General features: G+C 43.9%; 1 protein-coding gene across 2 annotated transcripts in view; it reads right to left on the reverse strand.

The window, feature by feature from the left end:
• Positions 1 to 23,215, reverse strand: part of rhbdl1 (rhomboid, veinlet-like 1 (Drosophila)) — a 45,601-nt gene extending 22,386 nt beyond the window's left edge. The window contains exons 1-5 of one of the 2 annotated variants that reach the window (XM_030400268.1): positions 22,481 to 23,215; positions 15,501 to 15,659; positions 7,497 to 7,721; positions 6,486 to 6,634; positions 6,223 to 6,335 (exon numbers count right to left, since the gene is read on the reverse strand). In XM_030400268.1, the coding sequence (XP_030256128.1) occupies positions 6,223 to 6,335; positions 6,486 to 6,634; positions 7,497 to 7,721; positions 15,501 to 15,659; positions 22,481 to 22,510 (676 nt within the window). In that variant the 5' untranslated portion in view covers positions 22,511 to 23,215. The remainder of the gene's footprint in view (positions 1 to 6,222; positions 6,336 to 6,485; positions 6,635 to 7,496; positions 7,722 to 15,500; positions 15,660 to 22,480) is intronic. The other variant, XM_030400267.1, reaches the window with a different exon arrangement.
• Between the last annotated feature and the right edge of the window lie 1,155 nt (positions 23,216 to 24,370).

A 24,370-nucleotide genomic window follows, 5' to 3' on the forward strand; every position in this document is an offset into this window, starting at 1 on the left:
AAAAAACAATCCAACTCAAGTCTTCTTATAAATTTATTTTGAGTTTAACAGAGTTTTCAGAGTGTTCGTGTTAGAAAGACCATGAACTGCAGTTAAAAGTTCTGGAAAATGATAATAGGTGAACCTTGGGTCAATTTTTTTTTGGTCAAATACTGCTTCTACTACTAAACTACTGAAATAAACCTATATAGTGTTGTCCCTCTTCAACACACAGACAAGAAAGAACAAAAACATATCAATAGAAATAATCAACATTCGACTGTGAAGAAGACCTATAAAGTGAATCTGTTAGCAGTTTGGAAATCTAACATCAAAGTAGGAAAACTCTATTCTAGTTTTTTTAATAACTCAATCAAATTTGTTCATTTAATTCATAGATTCGATCCCCGAGCTGTATTTTTTAGGCCTTTGGGGTTTTCCATGGAATAGAAGAAGTTGCTGCTTGTGTGCTTTGACCAAACATCAAACATTAGCAAAATGGATGATGGACAAAGTCACTCTTGGCCATGCACCAAGGCCCTCTACTCACTGGCAGCATATAAAATCATATTTACACTGCATAAATATGTGCAGTGTGCTTTAAAGCATCAATGAGTTATATAACAGAGAACCTGGGAATGTTATTAACAGACTAGATCGGCTTTTATTAGCATGAGTCCAAACAGTCATCAGGGTAAATTAGGACCAACGGTACAGCAAGTCTTAAGGTCGAGAGTTGACAATGTTAATCAACCACTGAAGGATTAAACATAACATGTGGCTTTGCATGGTGCTTTGAAGTAATGACAGCATCAACTGGCTCACAACAAAGAGAGTCATATTTCCCAACAGGCCTCAAATGACACCAGGCCACACGTCTCCTCTTGACTGAAGACACCAATAAGCACCAAGAACAGTGGTTGGCCAGTTTATTATAGTTAACAGGTAATGTTCTGTTAACAGGCTCCTGGACACAAGAGGGAGAACATCTTCCTGCATAATTTTCTCCCTCAGAGGTTGGAGAATCAATCTGCCTGCTCTTGTGGTGCTCAGTGACACAGTGAAACCTCTAAGGGTTTCCTGTTCAGTAACTCAAGTGCATATGCAGGAATATCTTTAACCTTAATTTGTCCAGGGACATTGGTGGACGAGGCATTCACAAAAATATTCTCTCCCGCCAGCTTCTGAAATGTCTTTGTCTTTACCAAACATTACTGTAAAGTGGAGATCTTTTGGTTAAGTGTAATAATACATGAGAAGAGCTAAGAGAGGGTGTGATGGGTAAATATCATGCTCATTAACAATGAAATTAATAATTGTCGGATTAAGTAATACTGGAAATAATTATTAGTTACAATTCTAATTAGCACAAATTGAATTTTAATTGAATTATGAAAAGTAAAAGCACTCATTATGGATAATGGCCCATTATTAGTTAGTGTTAAATTAGAGGTAATAATGATTAGCCCATTATCATGAATTAATATGTAATCAGTACTTTAATAATGTAGCTGCTTGAAGTGGAGCCAAGTTTAACTTCTTGTACATCACATGTACAAGATTTAATCTATAACACTGTATCATACGGTATTTCATATTCTGATCACATGTTTTCATGTTAAATTTGAACCTCAAAAGTACCTAATAACTATAGCAATTACAAAATTACAGTGAAGCAGTGGAGTAGAAGTATAGAGTACGTAACAGAACGTATCTCAGCACAGTAAATGCACTCTTAAACAGTTTCCAAAGAATCATCAGGCTCGTTGCCAGAGGTGAGATGAGGCGTCTGTCCTCATGAACTTGTATTCTTTTTTTATTGCACTTTTATTACCATTCATATGTCTTTTACTTGTTGTCTGTTTGGTATATTAGCATATGTATTTTATTGCATTTTGATTATATTTTTTATTACACTATGCATATGTTTATTTTTTTTTAAAGCCCATCTGGGGACAAGCATTGGAAATGAAATGCCACGATATGAGGCATTAGCCGACTCAGAGAATATTCTTTGCATACTTTGTCCCCATTAAATATAAACAAACATAAATAAATAACAAAACCAAAACAAATCCAATTAAGAGATTTTGAAACTAGATTTACAGCCACGCAGTTGTATGCCTTCGTACACCAGTCACGTTGCAGCTGGCGCCCACATCTATCAGGACTCACATAAAGTATGCAGTGAAGACTTTGAATAGGAATTGAATAAAAGTAATATGTGAAGTTCTTGGCAAGATCAAAGATATTGACGTATGTGATTGCAGTAAAAGAACATGCTGTGTATTCACCCTCAAAGCATTCCTGAGATATTGCGTTCACAAGAATGGGACAAACAGATGTACAACCCAAGAGATACTGGCTTCAACCAGGGCTAAAAGATTATTTTTCTGCAACTGCAAACAGAAAAGAGGGCACAGAACGCAGGACACACACCGACATGTTTGATCCCTCTAAATTAGGTCTTTAACATTTCCTTCATGCTTGATTACAACGTTTCCTTTACAGCCAAATGTGAGAACCAGTTTCTGGTTTTCCACCAGAATTTGTTGATTTCTCAGCAAAAAAAAAAATCAGATGACTCACAGTGAAAGCTTTGCCCCAAGTCTTTGCTTGTCACACTGAAGAATTGCAGAACAACTCTGACAGGCAGCAAACGCAAAAAACAAAACACCAAACCTCATCCACACACTGATATCTGGGTTGAGCGGGGACACGGTGAGATGGCAGAATCGGTCTTGATGTTGTGAGAGGCTGCTGGAGGATTTGGATGGTCTCAAATGTAAGGTGTTAAGGGAGGTAGACACCCTGAGGCTCACACAGTGCTACAAGGAAAAACATGGTGTTCTGGCACCTGTTGATGTCCTGGAGCACATGAAGAAGCTGAAGGAGCTGAAGGCCCAAGGGAAGGAGCCCCGGAAGAGATTGAAGGGGAAAAAATACAGAAGATGGGGGAAACAAAAGTCCCTGCTTCTTTTCTTTAATGTGGAAGTTGGATGGAAATATTGAATATGACTCAACATTTATATTCATCCACTCAATATGGTCTGCAATTCTGACTGTTCATATTTGGAAAGATGAAATTCAACTGGAGCTCTCCAGTTACTGTTAGTGAGGCAGAGCAGAGCCATGAAGGAATACTGAGTGGATGCAAAGTGAGCAAGGACAAGCACCAGCGTCAGAACAGCACTGTCAGAAAATAATTACTCAATTGTTCCTTTTGTCAGCACACATCCAAGGACAGAATGTGCAATGTCATACTTTATTTTCAGAGGGTGCACTATAGTCAAGACCAGAGTTAATATTAGGTCATGTCCAAGGTTTACAGATGAGTACATACCACTATGTGACCTACCTAGATTGAATCCTTGTACTTTATGAAGCTTATTTATCGTGTTTTTAAACTGCAGTAATTACTATTTTCAGGATAACAACTGCAGAGATGTGATCGTGCATGTGACATATGCATATTTGTAAGTAACATTTCTAAACTTTTGCTGTAATTGAGGAATATTCAGAAAGAATAAAGCCTTTTTCTTTTGGCGTTGAAAGCTGCCCCGCGGTGCAGACATTTGTGCAGTGTGTTAAGTCACACATAAAAGTGCACTACCTGCAGCGAGTTGCTCCATAAATGCAACACAGCGAGTGCAGCTATAACCTGAAAGCCCCGCTGCCGCACAAAAATAACAAGCAACATGCGTATAAGTGCTGATAGCAACAGCCAACATGATTGAACTCATGAGCGAGAATAAAACTGCATGAATATAAACATGAGACAGCCACAGGCAACAAAATGGGGAAGGAGGAGGAAAAAAACAAAATCAAGACTTTCACTGAGTAATCGAAAGCGCCGGGCATTTCCTAACATCCACCGGCGATCCGGCGTTTAGAGAGACTGAGGGAATACTGGGAAAATGCAATATGTGAAGCAGTGTTGCCTGCACACAAACTCAGACACACATATTAAGAAGATCAGAAAAAGGATAAATGGATCCTATATTATGTGTATCCTGTATATGTGTGCAATGTACACTTTAAAGCCACTTCAAACCAAAATGACATGTGCAAACATAAAAATGAGTGCATAAAATCTTAGTTACAGTACATCTACATTGCAGCATCTGTTAAAAACAACCACAGTAACATTAGGACTTTACTACAGCCATGCTAGCGACTCAGTGAGATAAATGCTAAAATAAGCATGCAAACTTGTCCGCAGTGATCATGCTAACATGACATTTAGCAGGTATAATGTTCATCACGTTCAGCATTTTTTACGTATAGCTTAATAGCATGCTAAAGTGTTAATAACAAGTGAGGTTACTCATTATTAGACATTAAACTCAAGCTGCCAGTGTAACATCACGACACTCTGGATTAAACCCTAAAGAAAGCTGGTGTTGTGAAACCTTGCACATGCTATTCGAAAATAACCCGCTTATTTTGGGGGCAAAGTCACCAAACTTTTAGATTTGAATGGTGATTCTATATATGCAGTGGCCATTGAAGGTGACGTTACGGCTCTCTGCCCATTCAGGGCTACAGATATTCTGTGTCTTTTTGAAGATGCCTGCTGTCTGACGTCTCGCCTTGAGGCAGCGGCACTGTCTCTTTACACCAGACTGAGAGAACTTGCCTCTTGTCATTAACCCTGAGAGTGTCATTAACACCTACTGACTCCTCCAAAACACAGAAGAATCACAAATACACAATTCCAGATTCATTTCCCAACCTGCTTTCTAAATGTTGTGCCAGCGCTGCTCCAATTTAAACCCCACCAACCATCCATCAAGAGACAGTGAAATTATTTTTTTTTAAAAAGCTGTTCATCATCTTGCAAGCACCAGACAACTCAGCTCTTCCTCGCTGTTCAGTTTGACGAATGAGGAAAAAGACTCGGCTGAAGAGCTGAAACTCAAAATCTACCAGATATAGTTTATGTTGTGCTATACTGCCTTGAAAATTAAAAGCAGTAAAATTCAAATTTAATTCCAGACAGTTACACACAGCTTCACCGTGTACTACAGCAATTACATTTTTCATCTCCACAATGTAACTCGAGCAGAGAAATTTCTAATGAATGCAGTACGAGTCTGGGCTCTGGGGGCACAAATATCACCATCTCCTCCTTGCTGCTTTCTCCTGCTTTCTAATTCAGGATGCAGCTTAAATCTCCAAACAGCATCTCAAACTGCACTTAGGCTAATTCCCCAGAGAGTTACCGTGCATTATTCTCCCACTTTTCCCATGCTCGCTTGCTTGCTCTCCCTCTCTCTGTCATCATGGCTAAAATAAATCAAAGTTACAATAATTCATGAGTGTTAAGAGTGTGTATGCTTGGATAGGGGGATTGAGGCTCTATCTTTTACAGCGAACGAGGAGTTTTGAGCCGCTTTAACTCCATTTTATTACTATACGAGCAGAAAGAAGCCAGGAAAATAAAAATAAAGAATTTTTACTCACATAGAAAAGAAGGCCTAAAAATCATGTTACTGGAAATGAATGAATATAACTCCCTTTGAATCAGGCTATTGCTCTCGACAGTAATCAAATAATAGTTAGCAGGAGATTTACGAGATCCAAGACAGGAATTGTTCCCAGTGAAGATGAAAGGGAGAAGAGGTTTATGCAGCTGTGCTGATATGACTTCTAAAAATACGCATTAATGCCAAAAAAAAAAAAAAAAAAAAAAACTGCAGTGAGGAACCACATACAGCAATCAGCGTGGATTTAAAATTTCCAATCTGCAAACTGGCTCAGAGGAGGATGAAAGTTAATGAGGTTTCATGTCAACAAAGACTCGAGTGCTGCAGCCAGACCTCTGGGCACAGTGAGTCACTCCGCTGCATTCAGTTTGGTAACTCTTCTTTTCAAAGGCCTGGGCCACCAGCTGGGTCGGATTTGTCAAAACCATCAAACTGGCTGACTCATGGATGTCAACTTTGGGACAAGATGCTAAACTAATTCAGTCTCACTGGAAGTGCAGTGGATGCTATTGTGCAGCAAATGTGAAATGCAACACAAGACCTTTATCTTGATAAATAATGACATTACCAACAAACAAATAAAGCAATATGAAAAGCTTTTGTGCAAAGCTTCTAAATGTTGAATCCTTTTTTAAGAGGCAATACTATTAAAAAAGCTAAAACGGCTAAAACGAACGGAAATTAATTATGTCTTGAGGCTCTCACTTTAGGAACCACTGCTTTACATAATAATGCTACATTCTAAGACACTCACCAGCAAGCACTCCAGCCATGTAAAGGAGACTTATTCGTAAGATGCCGTGGACCATCTCCAAAGGAACGCCAATCATCAACTGCAGTAAAGCATTGAACCCCAGCTGTTCCAAACTGCGGAGACAGCAAAGAAAGAACACAAGATTCAATGACAGCATATAACATTTGGTCCTCCTGCCGCAGTGCAACATCTGGAAGAAGCAGCCAAATATCAATCGAACCAAGCTGGCAGAAATGAACATGCGGCAGAGTGGAGGCTCGTACCCAACGTGCATGAACATGTAGCTGAAGAAGCGCCACACTTGCGCTCGGTGGCCGGGATGGTAGACCAGAGGGCTCTTCATGAAGTCAGGCTGATAGGTCTGCAGTACCCACTTGTTTAGCATGATGCCATAGCACATGAACACGATAATCTGCAACAGACACAAAAATCAACACGAAACTGTCAGTTCTTGCTGACATACCTATTACAGGCTTCCTCCGCAGACTGCTGGTACAAAGGTGGGAAATGTGTTGCAAACAAAACCCATTGTGCTTAATAAAAGATGCACGATATTTTCTTTTTTTTCTCTATTCCTCAGCTGATGCTTATTAGACTTGTGGAGACAATTAGTGCTGCAGAAACCCCCCCGCCACATCTGGTTCAATTCCATTAATTTCTTTTCATAGAATAATGACTCATTGTCTCCGTGAATTAAAATGAATGTGAACCGTTATTATCACATCCTCATTGTCATTACAGACCATTCAGTGCCATGCGGAGGCATTATGAGAGCACTTGGCTTTCTTTCCTCAGAATTATGATGATTTCAGGAGGAAAAGGTTGAAGTTTTGTTAAGAAGCTGGAGGTTATTTTCGCCACTTAATCCCCAACCATTCAACAGTGGTCTGTGAGGGCGTTTTGTGTTAGTGGCTTCCTTTCTTTTTTTTTTTTTTAAATTAACATAATAGGTCATTTAATGCCACCGTGGAGGCCAGGGTGCTCACTGACCTGGTTTCCCACTCCCAAAAATCGGGGTCTGAAAATGGAGGCTGTCTGAGGGGACAGCTCGGAGGAATGTTATTAAATGCACCCACTAAGCTCCTGACTCCCAAATGGGTTACCAGCTCATATCAAGCTCACACTAAAAGCGTGTGATCAAAGGCAGAAAATCTTTTCAGTGGGTATGAAGCGAACGACTGAGCCAACAGAACAGCCTTAAGTCAGTGCTGTGGTTTAGTAACACATACTCAAGTTAAATATAGCAGGCCCAAACATAACCTCCTAAATCTCACCTGCACGATGGTTACGATGGCGATGAAGACAGGTGGGGGACAGAGGCGGTTCTGGTGGAAGTACCAGCGCCTGTCCGTCTCGCAGGGCAGGATCTCGTAGGCCACATAGCGAACAAAGCGTTTGTACAGGCCCAGCCCCGTCTCGTCCAGCAGGATCTCCCTCTGCAGTGTGCGGCGGCCATTGGCAATGGCCCGTCGGAAACTGCTGGAGCGCTTACTGCTCATCTGAGGAAAAGGTTAAAACACACGAATATATCACTCTCAGCAGTTCAGAACAATATCTTCGAGGCAAGGCAAGGATTTTGAAGAAAACCAAGAATAGTAATTTTATAAAATTAGACTCACAGGAGCTGAAACAAATCTGTTTACTTTTTCTTTGTGGAGTCGCCATAATTATAGTGAGGCAATAGCTCATACTTTTTATTTTATTTTTTTTCAAGCTTTAATGATCAAAAAACACATTACTTTTGATCAAACTGCCGGCTCCTCCGTTCACCCTCTGTCTGAAAGCTCTATTTTTTCGCCCTTCTCATTATGGACCCCCCCAAAAAAGCAAAGCACGCCCTGGTCTGGCGCTTACAGGTCTGAGCAGGGAATGTTTGTGTATCACAGTATCTATTTAGCACCTTTTCTGTTTTTATGATAAAAAAAAAAGACATGCACTTGCACTGTGGGATCTGTGGGAAGACACATATTGGCTGTCTTGCTGAGAGTAAGAGGAGCCTGCACACTAAATTTGAAACTAGAGCCAGCAACTGATTAGCATAAAGACTCGATACAGGAGGAAACCACTACCCATCCAAAGCCAATAAATCTTTTGATGTACTTTTGTTGTCTTTGGACAGACTATGCTCAGTCAAATTTGCTGAACCAGCCGTTAGCTGTAGCCTTATATTTATTGGACATTCACATGACAATGGTAGAAATTGTCTCATATATCTCTCGGCCAGAGAACAAATAAGCACATTTCCCAAAATGTCAAACAGCAAACAGCTTTGCATTCATTTGCTGTGTTTGTGTTTGCTACTTGATGACTTGATGTCATTTTTGCAATAAACTCGAGTTGTTTTTATGAGCATTGCTGTCAGCAGCTGGAGGACACCTTACCAGGCTGAGCGGATCTCATCATTGCCTGCTGCTGAATTCTTCATTTTCGCAATTAAATCCATAACTTTCTTCACGCTAAGTGGATCAAACATCAGTAAAGGAGGATAGTTTCTTTTCATATGATCTGTGGGAAGCTCATCAGTGTGACTAATCATTCTAGACGGGGAGCCCACATTGATAAAGCACTGATTTCACAAGGGTTAGCATGACGGTTTATGTAGGCCTAGGTTACACTTGTTATACTTATCTTTTTTAAGGACATTGTCTCTTCTCCCAGCAGTGTTCGGCTCTTCAATAAACAGTGAAGCTTCTCTTTTGGGTATTGCTACATTCAGTGTTTAACTCCTGTCTGTATTTTTAACTTCATTTTGACTTTCATTTTGTGTGACTTCAAGGTTTTTTTGGGGGGGGTTGACTAATGGAAATCATTTATTCTGTGCAAACTGAGGCTAAAAAGACAGAACAGTTTCTCACACAAAATGATTAATCAGCATCTTGAATGTGCTCAAATCTTCTTTTGTTCAACAAACACACTGACAGTCTTTTCAGTCCCATCTGTGTGACGCAGAGATAAAGAATAGATGCTGGTAATGAAAGCATTATGCAGATGTTTAGAGAAAATACTGTCTATATGGCAGATTTTATACCAACTAAAAAGAAATTAGGAGGTGAACAGCACTCCCTGCTTAATAAATCTGCAATAAGTGTTTTTATTAAACTATTTTGTATCATGTATAAACAACTGGTGATCATTATTTTGACGCAAGAGAGTTGACAGCGCTCCACATGAACACTCGTGGCTGATAAGAAACTTAAATAATGTATAAGCGTTTTTTGTTTTAGACAGAAGCGTGACTGCCAGCAGGCTTGATTGCAGCGCAGACAACATAACAAATGGGCTGCTGAAGTGATTTTGCCCTTGAAAAGCAAATCTTTGTAAAGAGGAACTATTCTAACAAAAGAGAGTGTGTGTGTGTGCAAGGATGTGTGTGTGTGTGTGTGTGTATATATATTCATGTTATCACAGACTGCAGGTTTGCTTAGTGAGCAGGAGCTCTGCAGAAGCCTGCAGGCCAGTGGGAGCAGCTCCTGATAAGTTCTTTAATAGAGGCTTATGATGAAAACTATCCTAATGCCACTATTTTGACAGCCGAGGCAGAGAACCGTCAGGATAACAACGCAGAGAGTTCTTTTTCCGCCACAGTAACCCATGAAAAAAACTGTCTGACCAGCTACCCACAGCGGGGATCCTTTCGGCTTTTCCTTAGAGGCAACAAGCATGTATGCTTTACAGGTAAAGATTTAATTTATGGCAATGCCAGATGCCTACTGTCGCTGGTGGAGCTAAAACAATACAGCTCCTTTGAGGACGACTCGCTGACTTAGCTATTATCTCCAAATCATGTGTTATGATGTGATGTGGCACTTAATGAGAATTGGCTTCTAGGAAATGCAGTGCGAAAGAGAAAGAGGGCATGTAGGCAGCAGCTGCTCCCGTTAACTGCATAAATCTACAACAGCGGACCTTACGAATAGAATTCTAGAATTCATCATAGTAACGTCAGACAACATGGCAGCTTCATATTAAGTGTATTAAATCGTCAGGAGGGGGCCTGTTGGAAGTACAACTCCCCAGTCAAGTACAACATCCGTAATTCATTAGCCAGGTCCTGCTGCTCGTAGACTCGTTATATGTAGACACAGCAGGGGCATGGTGAAAGAAATTGTGGATCAATAGTGATGAAAGCTAATGAGTTACATATACTGGGGGACAGAGACTGTAAATAAATAAGCAACTAATGAAGAAGGAAAGAAAAGATCACTTCACAAATGGAGCGGCTGTCTTTTTTTTCTTCCCCCACTCAGAATAACTTAAAAAAAGGAGACATGCTAATCCCTTTTGGAAGTTAGCAGAGCAAAATGTGGTAACTACCCTGACTGTGGGTAATTATGACACTGGTGGTTGTACAGTGAGGGTGCGAGAGCCTGTTGCTCGATGATAACCAGAACGATGTCAGGCTCGGGCTGCTGGCTCTCCTGCAGATGGGAGGGATGCATATTTAGTATGGAAATCAGGCCTGGAAAATGCAATTATGTTATACTTGAGGCAGGGAGTGAAAGCAGAAGAAGAGGAGTAGAGGGACATTAGCAGGCAGAGAGGGGGGAAATTAAAGAGGGAAGAGGAGATGCCCGCCTGGGTGCGCTCGATTCACAGATTCCGGAGGCCACCAGTGGACGGTGAAGGTGAGATGTCTCCTTTTCTAAATATCCTCTTAATGTCAAATTCACATTGAGAAAGAAGAGAGGTGGAGCATAGAGGTTAAGGAATATAAATATAATGTGTTTTCTACCTCTGTTGGCTTTCTTTTCTAACAAAACACCTACCGCCTTTCCACTTTATAGCGTTTTTCCTCTCTTCCATTCATACTGCCTCTGCGATAATTTGTTCCCACGAGACACGGCTAAGCACAGCTGTCAGTCCGCTTCCCCTTCCCTGACATGCAAGGCCAGCGCCTCTAAAGTGAGCAATAGCAGCCTTTTGAAGTGACGACAGGAGAGCGACGCTGAACGACACAATAAGTTGTGTGTGAGCAGCCAAAAACGTGTTTCAAGTAGAGCGAAAAATAACGCAATATCACAAAAGCACATTGGAGGCACGGGGGGGGATCTGACTTGGGCATCAGTAACAATGGAGCTTCCCTAACGAAGCAACGTCTGCCAGGGAATAATTGATGCTGAGGCTAAGAGCACAAAGATAAAGATAGTATCCCCTTTAGGGATGGCTGAACGGGCCAGACTGACAGCAGTGTGTGTGTGTGTGTGTGTGTGTGTGTGTGTGTGTGTGTGTGTGTCAAACAGCAAGGGTCCATCCTCCTGCTCTTGGTAGCTGTGTGTTGCCTACTGTACATGCTGCTCTCAGCTCCAGTCAATTGTCCTTGATGGATTAATTAGCTACACCACATGGTCAATACCTCACAACTCAATACTCATTAGTAATAACTTTTAAAATGTGGTTTAAAGGCCATTCAGGCATCTGGACTGCAGATACAGAAGAAATCCACACATATATCCATAGAGTTTTTAGCGGTGACCACCTTTCACTAACATTCATTATCACACATGGGGTAGATCATTTAAAGCTGGAAGTTAAGGCCGTGCCAAATACACAGGCTTCCAAAGTGATTCACCATCACCAGCAGAGTCCCTACCCCCATTTACTATCTCATTTGTGAATCATTCAGAAGCCCAAAAATCCGCCACTCCCGTGCTCCCCCCACCCCGTCACGCATACACTCTCGCAGCAGAATCTAAATCACTTCAGATCTCAGCCCCTGCTGATTCTACCTTGACCCAGATACTCAGGTTCTTTCTCGCCCCAAATCCCTTTAAAATGAGAGTCCACCTGTTATTTCTTTTCCCCTCAGCAGTTTGCAGCCTTCCCCGTCATGCTTTAATCATTGTGGTGCTAAAACTCTGAGAAAACAAACATTCACTCTAAGACACTTAAGCAAAGTGCTGCACTTTTAGCCTGTGACTGTCTGAAGCAGAAAGCCTTGACTGGAGTTTGGTGTGGGATGTGATGTTGATAGGAAGCATCTTTGTCCCTGGAGACAGATGCACTGTGGGCACTTTATGCGACTTGAAAACTTTAAAATACTGTACATCAGCTACTTGCAGAGTGTCTCCCGAAGTTTGTTTCTGCTCTCTGTAAGTGCTCTCTTTCTTCCACTGCTGCCTCCAATATGACAAAAGACTCACCCGGCTACAGCAGAACATTTGAATTGTTACATAAGAGTTTCTCTGACTGCTCCTTCTGAGGGAACGGGAAATGTAAGTGCAAACTTTTGGGCAGAAAAAAAAAAAAAAAAGTAAAAATGAGGCACAAAGCAACAAGTCGTCCTCCAGTCCAGCAAAAATCATTCGACCTGAACAAAGAAAATCCCCTGCCACAATCTCTAAAAAACATGGCAGCCATTTTGAATCTCTGTCAAACATTAGCCAAATTAGCAACCAAATGAAAATAGTGACACACTTACACAGTTACACAGCTGGTGCATGATAGCATCGGATGAGTTTCTTTAAAGAAATCAATACGTGCAATTACACACATGGGAATGCATCGGACTTCAGATTGGCCTGGTTATCCCTTCGATTCCCAAAAAGATGCTCGTCTATCACAGAATTGTACCCCTCAAAGCCCGACACTGCGTGAACCTCGGGTCATCCTGCATTGACAAAATGTCTGTGTTTAACTATGTGGAAACCTCACCACCTCTAAAATGTGCGCTGTACGTCGATTAGCAGTCAGATACACATCTTGACTCTTTGAGAGTGTATTTATACGAGTGTGAGCCTGCATGTGTGTGCAAGCTCCCCAAGAGAGGTTTTAGCAGAGCGTTACTTATTCACCCCTCTGGCTGAACTGATGGAGCTCTGTGGCTAAGATCGCTCTGCATGAAAGATGGGTTGAACATGAACGAGAGACAGAGACAGTCTTGTACTTGCGCGCACACACACGCGCGCACACACACTCAGACACCAGAGAAGCTGTTGTCTGTTGGTGCAATTCAAACATTTACACCCACTGAGGTTGAGAGAAGCGGCATGGATTCACGGCTGCGCTGAGCCAATGTAGAACAACAAATCAGAAAGATGTTGCACACACCCGCTAGAGACACAACTGAGAGAAATCGCAGCAGCTTGTGGGATGAAAGTGCCGGAAAGGCATGGCTTAAGCACACACGCACACGCACACACACATTCCATGCCACGTTCATTTGAATATGGTGCAGGGGAGTTAGATCTTCTGTCGAGGCCAGGCAACAAATCGATAGCGCAGCCAGAATTTAGGCAACGGCAACGATATAATGGCAGCACTGAACTTTGCAAATCAAAACGCGACCGTCATCTGCCACACACTTTGGAGAGCTGCTTATAAATCTGCCTGAGATACAGAGAGGTAAATGGAGATAGATGGCGACCGAGGAAGAGAATGGTTGGATGAAAAGCAAGGAATACAGACTTGTGAGAGCAATGCCAGGAACTGAAGATAAACATGAAACTAGAATGTACAAGTGAAAATTGTAAAAGTCAGAGAGCCGCAAAGAGATGGAGGAGTGGGAGGCGGAGGAGAGAAAGAAGGCCGGAGGTATTTCATCTCATGACCTGGTTGAAAATGTCATACTACGTGAGGCACTATCCGAGCAGCTGCCCGTAGCTCATCCCTCAACATCACGTGCTGCGTGATGGGAGTCCAGGTTCACATTAACACTCGAATATCCTCTAAATTAGTCAGCAAATCTGTAGTGGCAGGGCTCATGTGTATGAATGAGAGTCTGTCTGTGTTTGAGACAGTGTGTGTCTATCAGGGAGAAGGGGAGTAGCGAGGCAGACTCAAAGGAAGTGGGCGGCTGAATTAATTAATAATAAAATGCTTTAAAGCGTTCGTATGTATGCTAATTGTATGCATGGGTATGGTCTGCGGGCCTTCACATGCGTGTATCAGACAAATCTATAAAATCAGACCTGGGGGTCGATATCTGTGTGAGGCTGTGTGTTCTCAAATTGCCTCAGATTACTGCCTGCTACCACCAATGCTGGGCTAATCGAAGGCAATTTGCATTTGGCTGATGGGCAATTTCAAAAGTGTCTCCCTGATGCCGTCGGAGGCGAGGCCGGGTTTTTTTTCCCTCCTACCTAACATATGCTCGCGAGGAGCGTCGAATGAAAGAGAAGGAAATGAGATCTGAGGGTTCAAGGAGGCAGGTTCAAAACAGGAGGGAAGGGGGGGTAATATTACACAGCTTGAGGACGGAGGGTTGAAGATGAGGATGCGCTGAAATGAGATGGATCAAAAAAAAAAAAACAGAACAACACTTCACAAGAATGGCGGAGGAAGAAGATAGCTGTGCACTTTCAGGAAGGAGGGCTGGTGAAATGGAGAGGCTGCACTGTGGGAGCAGCGCCTCTATCCTCATTTCTCTGTAGTGGCTCCAGAAATGGGACCTGCTCCAAAGAGAGTGGCCTTGTGAGGCTCTCATTACAAACCACGGGCAGCACAACACAAGGAGAGAGGAAGGCATAAAAACAATAAATAGACAGATAGATAAAGAGAGAAGGCTAGAGAGGGGGAATGAGCTTAACGGAAGTTAAAATATGCCAGGAACGGCGTTATGTCAAATCAATCTAAGTGCTTTATGCCTGTGCGGTGCTGGGAGGTGAAGGCAGGTGCTCATCCAAGCGCTCAGAGAGTATCAGCCTTTCACATATACAGCTGTACATGATTTCTAATAGGGGCACAATTGTAAACACGGACAGGTGAAGAGGCAGGGATGTGGCCTAACTTTCAAAGCAGCAGAAAAGGACAAAAACTGCCAGACATTTCAGCTGAGACGATATAAAAGTACACACTGTTCGCACTGTATTAGTTTTGATTTTGTTCCACTATCTAATATATCAACTCTACAGAATATAATTGTGTGTGTGTAAACAAATTTGTCGCTCCGACACTGTTGCTCTGTCAGCTTTGTGTGGGTGTTTTCTGCTGCTCGCTGCTACGCAGTTTGTGAGGTTAAGTGTCTGGATTTACCGACACATTAACTGGAAAGATTGATCCGCCTTTTGCAGGACAACGACCTGAATGCTCGAGTCAATTTTTGCCACAGCAGAGCTCGCTGGCTCTGTCTGAATCAATTCTGTAACCTTTCTGAAATCCGGCGAAAGCAGGTGGATGTGTGGAAATTTGTGCCTGTGCTGCAGGACATGAAATGCCTCATGCGACTCCCCCTGCATCAATATATGTACACCTGTGTGTGTGTGTGTGTGTGTGTGTGTGTGTGTGTGTGTGTGTGTGTGTGTGTGTGTGTGTGTGTGTATGTGCATCTGGTTTCCACTCACCAGCTCGATGAGCTCCTGGTAGCACACCTGACCCTCTTCATTGCTCTGGACCAGGGCTAACAGCATGTCCAGTTTGGACGGATCCAGCTGCAGCTCATGGTGCTCCACCAAGCTGGTGAAGTTCTCCACTGCGATGAAACCGGTGTTGTCTGGGTCCAGCTGGAAAGAACAACAGCCAGCTCTCAGACCATTACGATAAAAAAAACACTGCGTCGCTGATAACAGTCGTACTCAAGATGTTTCTGTTATGCATCGTGATTTTTTAATTAGCAGCGCTGCAGAGATGAAGTGTCAGTTTGCCCTGAGGGAGAATGCAGCAGTAATAGACAGCTGAGACGTATACACAGAGACACAATAGATACTCATAAAGACAAATGAGAGCTACAAGGCTGAAGGCATAAGCTCAGACAGTGACACCGGTATTAATTAAGCTGTGCCGCCTCTATGATGCCTTTGAAAGAATGATGCTGCTTTCAAGAAAACGCCTCATTCAACCTTATTAAAGGAGCGAGTCTGTCAAAGTAAAACAGCAGGATGGTTGTTGTTGTTGGGAGCAGCCAGAGAAGACAGGCAGCGTGTCATTGTAATACGCAGTGACCTGCAGTTTCCCCAACAAAAAAACAATCCCCCGGCATTAAAAGTGGTCGACGTTTCAGCTCTTCTCTTCTGAGCAGATGCTTCATTTGACCATGTGAGACCGTCCTTGGTCATATTTGCAGCCCGCAGTCAGTGTGGCTTTTTTATAATCACCACTCACTCACTGAGACCAACAGCCCCATGGGTTATTACTGCTGATGTCTGTATGCCAGAGCTGCTCCTCGTAATTGATTTAAGCGGGACAGCGTCAGCACCGACTTAAAAATGGCTTGTAAAGTATAGGGTGTGTATCTACGCTTGGTTTTCTGTATTGTGGGTAGGGGGGTTGGGCAGCATCTTCATCCCACTCATTGCTACATTTTCTCCTCTTACCTCCCTAACTTAATTCCATTCACTTTGCAATTGAGTGTTAAGTCCTTATGCCAGCTCTCCTTAGTGCATCCGATTGTGAAAATGTGCCGTAGGACAAGCTGGAGCAGTAGAAAGATACCACATGGGAAGAGCCCTAGCTGCTTCACATTTTACTGTTTCCTGAACGCTAACACAGCCTCATTAGGTTTCACATCGTAAACCAACAGCCTCAGGGGAGGAGTGAGCTTGCAGATGTTGCGTCAGTGTGGAGTCAGTCATGCTTGATCATCGTTGCCCAGGTCATGAGTCCAAGGGAAGAATCCCGTCTCGGCCGCCTTACTCCAGACGCCTCCTGCTCTGACACGGTCAGACAAAGGCTTTTCGCTGGCCGCATGAGGAGAGTGGCATTAAATGACGCTGCACCGTGTCAGTCTCTGCTGCAGGAGGCTCAAAGCTTAAAGCTCTGTTGCTCAACTAAGAAACAAGGAAGATCCATCAGGGAATCCATTTGGTGTGCATCGCCTTCTGATCATGTTTATTGCATGTCCTTCCCTCTACACCGTTCAAGGGTTATTATTTTATTATTTTATTTTTTTACAGGCACTTTGTTGAACACACGCATCCATTCAATTCCACTTCATTTGTTTTTTTTTCCCCACTCCCCTAAAAACTTGTTTTGTTCAACTGGGAGCACACAGTGGAGGCAGGAAATAATGGGTTAGTTTTGATGATGCTTGACTCAGAATAAGTGTTTTCCCACGGTGAATGGATATTGTTCAATATGATACTTTCATCATACAAACACACGCACACTCGCACACTCATACACACACACACACACACACACACACACACACACACAGAGTTTAAATTGACAATCTCTCTTCTTGGTCATTCTCCCCTCATGCGTCTCAGCCTGATCTCAAAACTCAATTCCTGAACCTGTCAAGTTAAAGCAAATTCATTGAAGAAAAAATGAACCAAGATGGGAAAGAAAACAGGCCCGGGTCTATTTTTAGATAATCCCCTTAACTGTGTTTTTCATGGACGTTTGTTAAAACACAGCCCCGTACTCCCCTTGAGGCTCGCTGAGCAAAACAACGCATATCTGGCCAGCGTTCAAGATGTGTAGGGGATGACATGTGGGGGAATACAGGTGTGGGTGAGAATGAAAAGGCAGCAGAGAGGTGCGAGGCGGAAATCGGAGAGGGAGATGGGTGGTCTTGGTTGACGAAATGAAAGAAATGAAAGAAATGAAAAATGACGACGTTAGAGAAACAGTAGAAAGAGGAGAAGGTATGAAAAGCGAGGCGAGGAGCACAGTGACGGCCAGACAAGAAATGAAACGGAGACGCATGGAGAATAAAAAATGCCTTGCCGCTGTCTGTTATTCCATGCATCTGCCTAACCCGGCTATCTGGCAGTGAGTCCTCTTCTTCTCTTTCCTATAAGAGGGCTGTGACACACTCCAGTGCTCCGCATTCACTTGCCACGGAGGGGAGATAGATCAGATTCTAATGTGCTCCTGGCTCAGTTCGGGCTGACAGGGGGGACAGAGAGCCACACTGGGGACGTCTGATTACTGTCAGCCTCCATATGTCAGCACATGACTACACATACAGCGGCAGCACAGAGACGGAGGCGCACTGTATGTGGCTGCTTGCATTTACGCAAAACCAAGTGTCGAGGCGGAGCTGTCACACTGCACCGATACTATTCCCCTCGCAGTCTGACCTTATTCGGGAAGAGTGTTACACATGGGACACTGTCTGCCGAGGATACAAGGAGGTGGGGGATTGGTTCTTGTAGCCAATTAGAGGTTATCAATTAGCTAGATGAGGTACACTGAGATGAATGAGTGTTGGCAAGAAGAGCCTGTTTTTTTGGTTTTTTTCCCTTCCTCGGCCAGGCTGGTGACGTGTGAGAATCAGTGGGGAGAGATGGAGAGAAAAAAAAAGGTTGGAAGAAGGAGGGAAAAAAAGCAGTTATTGAAGCGATCCAACATTGGTGAGGGCGACACTCCGACAAGCTGCATTCGTTGCCATGGTTGCCAGTCGCCTGTGTAGCATCCCTTTCTTGCATTTCCCCTCCTCCCCCCCGACATATTGCCGTATTAGAGGCAAAGGAAAGGCACAAAGGAGGGGAGAGAGAGAGACGACGAAAGGAGGCAGGGGTACAGAGTGGATGGGAAATACAGATGGATGGAAAGAATAAGGAGATCACAAGACGAAGGCGGGGTTCATATGTAAAGTGAGGCCGGGCGGGAGACTATGGCTGGAAGGTGGATGTGTTACGGCAGAGACAGCAGGCGAACTTGGCCGGCTCAAGAGCAAGTGGGAGGACATGGACAAGACACAGGATGAGAATTGTACACAGGAGTGCAAGGAGGAGGAAGAGGAGGGCAAGGAGGAGCGGAATGCTGACTGCAGGAGAATGATCTCAATGTTAACCCCCTAGGACCTCTATTACCTTCAGCGCAGCGACACCAACTGACCCCGGCGCACGCCTGACTTATTAGTCTGTTCCACCGGGGCTCAAGAGTGAACCCTCCAGCTCTGGAGCAAAAACCACGAAACGCTATGATGGAAGTATGTGCAGACGACAGAACCACCCAGTGACGAAGCCGACTGTATGTAGCACTAACAGAGTTGTAGCTAAGGATGGGGAAATATGATATTTTGCATTAAAAGCACTTGGAATAAGTTGTTAGTCCTGAATTTCCTTCATCTGGATAACTGTTGATATCCTCACATGAAAATGCTGTGCAGCTCTGTAACATACACTTATATATTGATTTTCTGTTATGCATCTTTAATTGCCACAGGGGGGTTTCCACATCGTTCAAGTGCTACTAAACTAAACAATGATCGGGAGACGAGATAAGATGATTGGACATGAAATTTTGGAATTGTCCTACGCCTAATTCTGCCTAATTATTGTAGTTATTTCAAAGCTAAAGCTTCATTTTCTTTTCATTTTCTTTGTCTTCTATGTTAGTAAATTACATTTCTTTGGGTTTTGAACTACTGATCGATTGAAATAAGCAACACGATGACAATACTGTGAGCTTCAGTAAACTGTGGTTGACATTTTTCACTATTTTCTGACATAGACTGAATTCATCAAAACTGTAATAGCCCTGAATATTCTAATCAAAATGTACTTTGATGGTGCTAGTGGGACTGAGTAGTGGCATCCATGTTTCTGTAATACACCTCTGTATTATTACAAACTAGTCAGATACATTGCCGTCTGTGTAAATTGGCTTCAAATTCAATTCTGAAAGCACTTAAAACGGCACTGATACGGTTCCCAGTCATGGTGACACAATGCTTACCTGATGGCACAGAGCCAGCACTACAAACCACTTTGGTCTTTGTGAACAAGACTGTCAAGCTTGAACAGGGCTGTGTGTGTCTGCAGAGGGCAGTGGCATTTACAGGGCAGAGCATATTTGCATGGCACCAGATAAAAACCCTTTGAATTGTCTTTGCTGCCCTCAGAACTCACTGGTGTTCACCAACAACTGGGCCACTGACTGTAATTATCACAGTGCATGTCCTGTCCTGCTGTTACCATCATTACCCTCAAACTTTACCACTATGGTACTACGATGTGTCAGCCCCTAGTAACCAAAATACCCTCTCCTCGAGTGGAGACGACTGAAGGAAGATATCCAAAGAAATTGCCTTGATGCAAACAAACATCTAAATACACTTCCTGGTGTTTGAGCACAATCCAAACAGAGATGCCAGAGGCATTTTCAGATAGATCTTGATGAAAATCAGCATCACAGAATGAATAAAGGGGGACAGTGTATAAGAGTCTTTTCTCTCTGCTTGACATAACTATGTCAGAGTTGTATTCAGAGGTCCTTATGACAGAGTTATAAATAAGCCAGATAAGACCTGAATGACACATGGGGCAGTTAATGATAGCGTATTTTAGTGGCTAAGTGCTGACGACCATCAAGTCGCCTTATCAGTGGTGCTGAAATAGAAAGACTCTCAGAGAAACTGCGTCTGTTTGTGATATGGAGCATATGCGAGCCCCGCATAGGCCAGAAATAGTCTGAGCTCAGCATTGCAACCTCCTGCAGACAAAGACTAATAAACTCACTCATGTTGCCACTGTTGCTTTCTGCTTCTCTTCCCCTGCAGCACTTTCATGTGGTTCAGTGTGACAGGGCTGCAACAGCCCCCCCCTCTCATTTACACCTGCAGTGCTCATATACACTGAAGCATGTCCAGCTTTCTTTCAGGGCAAAACTCCAGGAAACTCCATAAACATGAAAGTTGATGGACTTTGTCATCTAATTGCGGTTTGGCTGAAGGAAATGTTTGGGCCAGCGGTAGCTTAAATCTATGTTTCTAAACTAAGCCGTGACTGACAAATCCTTTTCTTTCATAAAAAACTATCACTAAAGATGCCCTTTAGCAAATCACTTGACCTCCAGGTGCTCTTGTGGATCTGCCTTAAATCCCCAAGGCAGGGCTGCAGGAAAACAAATGAGGCCCGCTTTGCAAAACATTCTCCTGGATTAATTGAGACAAAGCGCTCAATATTTATGCAGGCAGGAGGCTCACCGGTTGGAACAGTTCTCCTCATTCTAGTTTAATTAGAGACACCATTTCCAAACCAAATGCAGTCGTATAGACTCCAGAAGGTTGAGGAAGCCTGCTGTCAGCCTGTTTGAGTGATTTGGTCTAGACTTGTGCTTAATAGCACCACAGTCTGCTCAACTGTGGCCTTTCAAACTGTCTACATCAACATATTGGCACAAGCAGAGTGAAACCCCGCAATCAATAAAACCACCAGCCGTTTACGGTGAAGAAATATCTGCTTTATCTCCGGCCCAAACACCTGCTACATGGAAATAGACGTTGACACAGATGAGTCAGCCTCTTTGATACATTAGAATGTGTCTCTGAAAAAATATGTGTTGTTGAAGTATCACCGAGTAGCTGTTATCATCACTGAAGAGCTTGTACAGCAAATGACTCAACAGCGTGTCCACAGAGCATCTCCTCACACAACCCACACGGGCTTCCTCTGCTTGGTGGAAAAACCTTCACACACACATTCATAAAAAATGCAAGTGTGCACATGATCGCAGACACACGCATACACACATGCTTCTCCCCAAGGCTCTTGATTCTGTTGATCAATGACTTGCTGATGGGCCACTCGTGACCCCTAAACCCTGCAGCCAGATAATCAATTTTTCCCTCTTGGACAGAATGATTGCTCAATCTCTCCGTCAATCAGCCCGACCACGAGAGACCGGTTCATCAACAAAAACACAAGACGCGCAAAAACCCGGAGTTAAACACAGGACGTGAAGCAGAGATGGAAATGCTCACACACACAATCACATGTTTTCACTAGCGCCGTCCAAATATACACATGCTCTCTGGGCAGAATCTGCCATCAGCTCCATTTTGGCTTGTTAATTTTAGAGACGGTAGACCGAAGCTTCGCTGGGTAGAGGTCTCTCAGAAACCAGATGTCGAGAGAAGCATTTTTCACTGGCCTACATATGGCCACCAACGCTGTGTTTTTCAACAGCAGGGCTGCATAAGAAAACAAAAGTTTAAAGCCAAATAACAGCTTCTATTCTGGAAGAAAACCCACGACCTGCACAGGAACTGGCTCGTTACTCGACCCTCGGAAATGAAAGCTGAATGATCTTGCTATCTTTGGTCCCCGAGATGATACGAATGAGCATGTGAAAAAAAGGAAAAATCACACATTCAGGTACCGACACCGACACAATTCCATGCACACACAGCGTGATTGCTGCAAACACTAATGCAGCAGCTGTAATCAGCTATTTTCTTAATGATTTTTGCTTCATTCCTCAAAAAGGAGAAAACACCAATCGATCAATTCTCTCATCCATTTATACATTATATCTATCTATCCATTTATCTGCACACAGACAGACACACACACACCCCCTTCCCTCCCTCCCTCCTTTCCATAAACCATGACATGATGCCCCCCCCTCCTGCTGTGTCTCATGATCTGACCTCGCATTCTCGGGGCCCACATGGCTCCATGATGCTCGCATCCGTTGTTTTTCGTCTCACGCTCTCATTTCGAGCAAACAGCCCCTTGTTATCAATCCCACCATCAGCTCTCAGCCCCAGCCTCCACGTCTCAATCCCTGGATAGACGGCGAGGTGGCCAGGAGTCCGTAACCATAGAAACCTCTGCCGCTGCCTGCTCGCCCGCTTACCTGCTCTTGTATGAGCTGAAACAGGGAGCTTCTATCCATATACTGGCCAGGGAGGTGAGAGGAGCCGCCGAGGACAAGGGCATAGGGAGGAGCAAGAGAGGAGTGGTGGTGGTGTTGGTAAGGATGGGATAAGGTGGAGGGGGATGTGGTTGAGGTAGCAGCTGGTGCCTAAATCTTAGCGTCAGGCCCCTTTCGTAGCTGCTGCGTCCCCCCCTTGGTGATGGAGAAAGCCCGGTAAACTCGGCCCCTGGCTTTTTCCTCACTGGAGTAAGAGCCGGCGCTGTGTGGCTCTGCGTCGGTGCTGAGAGTGTGGACGGCGCTGCAAATGGGCCGTGACTCTGCTCTGTGCCAGTGCAGCGTGGCGCGGCGGTAAACCCAAGCTTCAGCAGACGACGGGCAGGCACGCAGGCGAGGCAGATCCAGCAGCTCTCATTCACTCTCCTCCTCCTCCTCCTCACTCTCCTCTATCCCATTGCACTGGCTGCTGCCTCGCTCACTCTCTCTCTCTTCCCTCTCCTCATACACACACTGCGCCGCCTGCATACCAATGAGGCAGGGGAGGGAGGTGGCCTCTCTCTTCCAATCAGCGAGGGCGAAGGAGTGGTCTTGGGTTGCGGCTCCTCTCCTCACTACAAGTAAGGCGTCTCAAGGAGGGAGCAGGGGATGGGCTCCACTGCGGCTTTGCGCTTACTACTAGCACAGACCCCCCTTAAACAAACACACGCACACGCACACACACACACACACTGGTCTGCAACTGACAGGCGCGCGCGCACATACACACACACACAAACCCACACATTGTAAACAAGACTACTAATGCACAAGCATATGGTGAAATCCCAACCACGCGATTATTGTGTTCATTTTAGGCTTACAGAAGACAAAAGCAGATGAATGGTATGACAGAGAACATAAAGCTACTATGATATCTGGATGCCCCCAGAAGAAAAAACATAGCCTGCTTGGCAACCCTTTACATCTGCGTTCTAATTATAAGCACTGGCACATTAGCACATTGTATGCACTACTGCACAATCAAGCATACTCCCACCGCCTGACACACATGCACAAAAATAAAATTGAATTAAACTGTTTGGATGGCTCACTGATCCCCAGTGAGCTCAAATGAATACCACTACAACAATAAGGCAAGACCAGAACCCTCAGCACAATAGTTCACTACAAAAAATGCCAGAACTAAAGCTCTTTTTATGCTAATCTGACGCATACTGACGAGAGTGGCATGCAGGGAGCAGAGCGGGAGGGTCAGAAAACACGAGGGATGAAAAAAGGAACTTGTTACTGCTTGTGTTGGAGGCAGCCAGTCACAAAAACTCCCTTTTAAAAAGGTATTTTCTTTCTGCACAAATCCGCAGTGACCCCTCCTCTTCAGGACAATGGCGTCGAGGGGGGACGTAAATCTTAACTCATAAGAAACAGACTTAAATGCATCAGAGATGAATGTGGCCGAGGACGTCATGTGGCGCCGTGACCCGGTGAGGACTTCAGCGCACACGACGGTTGAAGTGGAGGTGTTTTCTTGTCCTGTGAGATTTACCACCTTAGCCCCTGGCTTGGTGACAAACAGTGCCTCTGCCTGTTTAAGTACCATAATTGCACCAGATGTTTGGGCATTTCTCACAGGCGGGAAGGTTAATAAATCCTTCTCAATTTGAGA

Source organism: Sparus aurata, chromosome 20 (genome assembly GCF_900880675.1).
Source record: "Sparus aurata chromosome 20, fSpaAur1.1, whole genome shotgun sequence".
In the NCBI taxonomy this organism is placed as follows: Eukaryota; Metazoa; Chordata; class Actinopteri; order Spariformes; family Sparidae; genus Sparus; species Sparus aurata.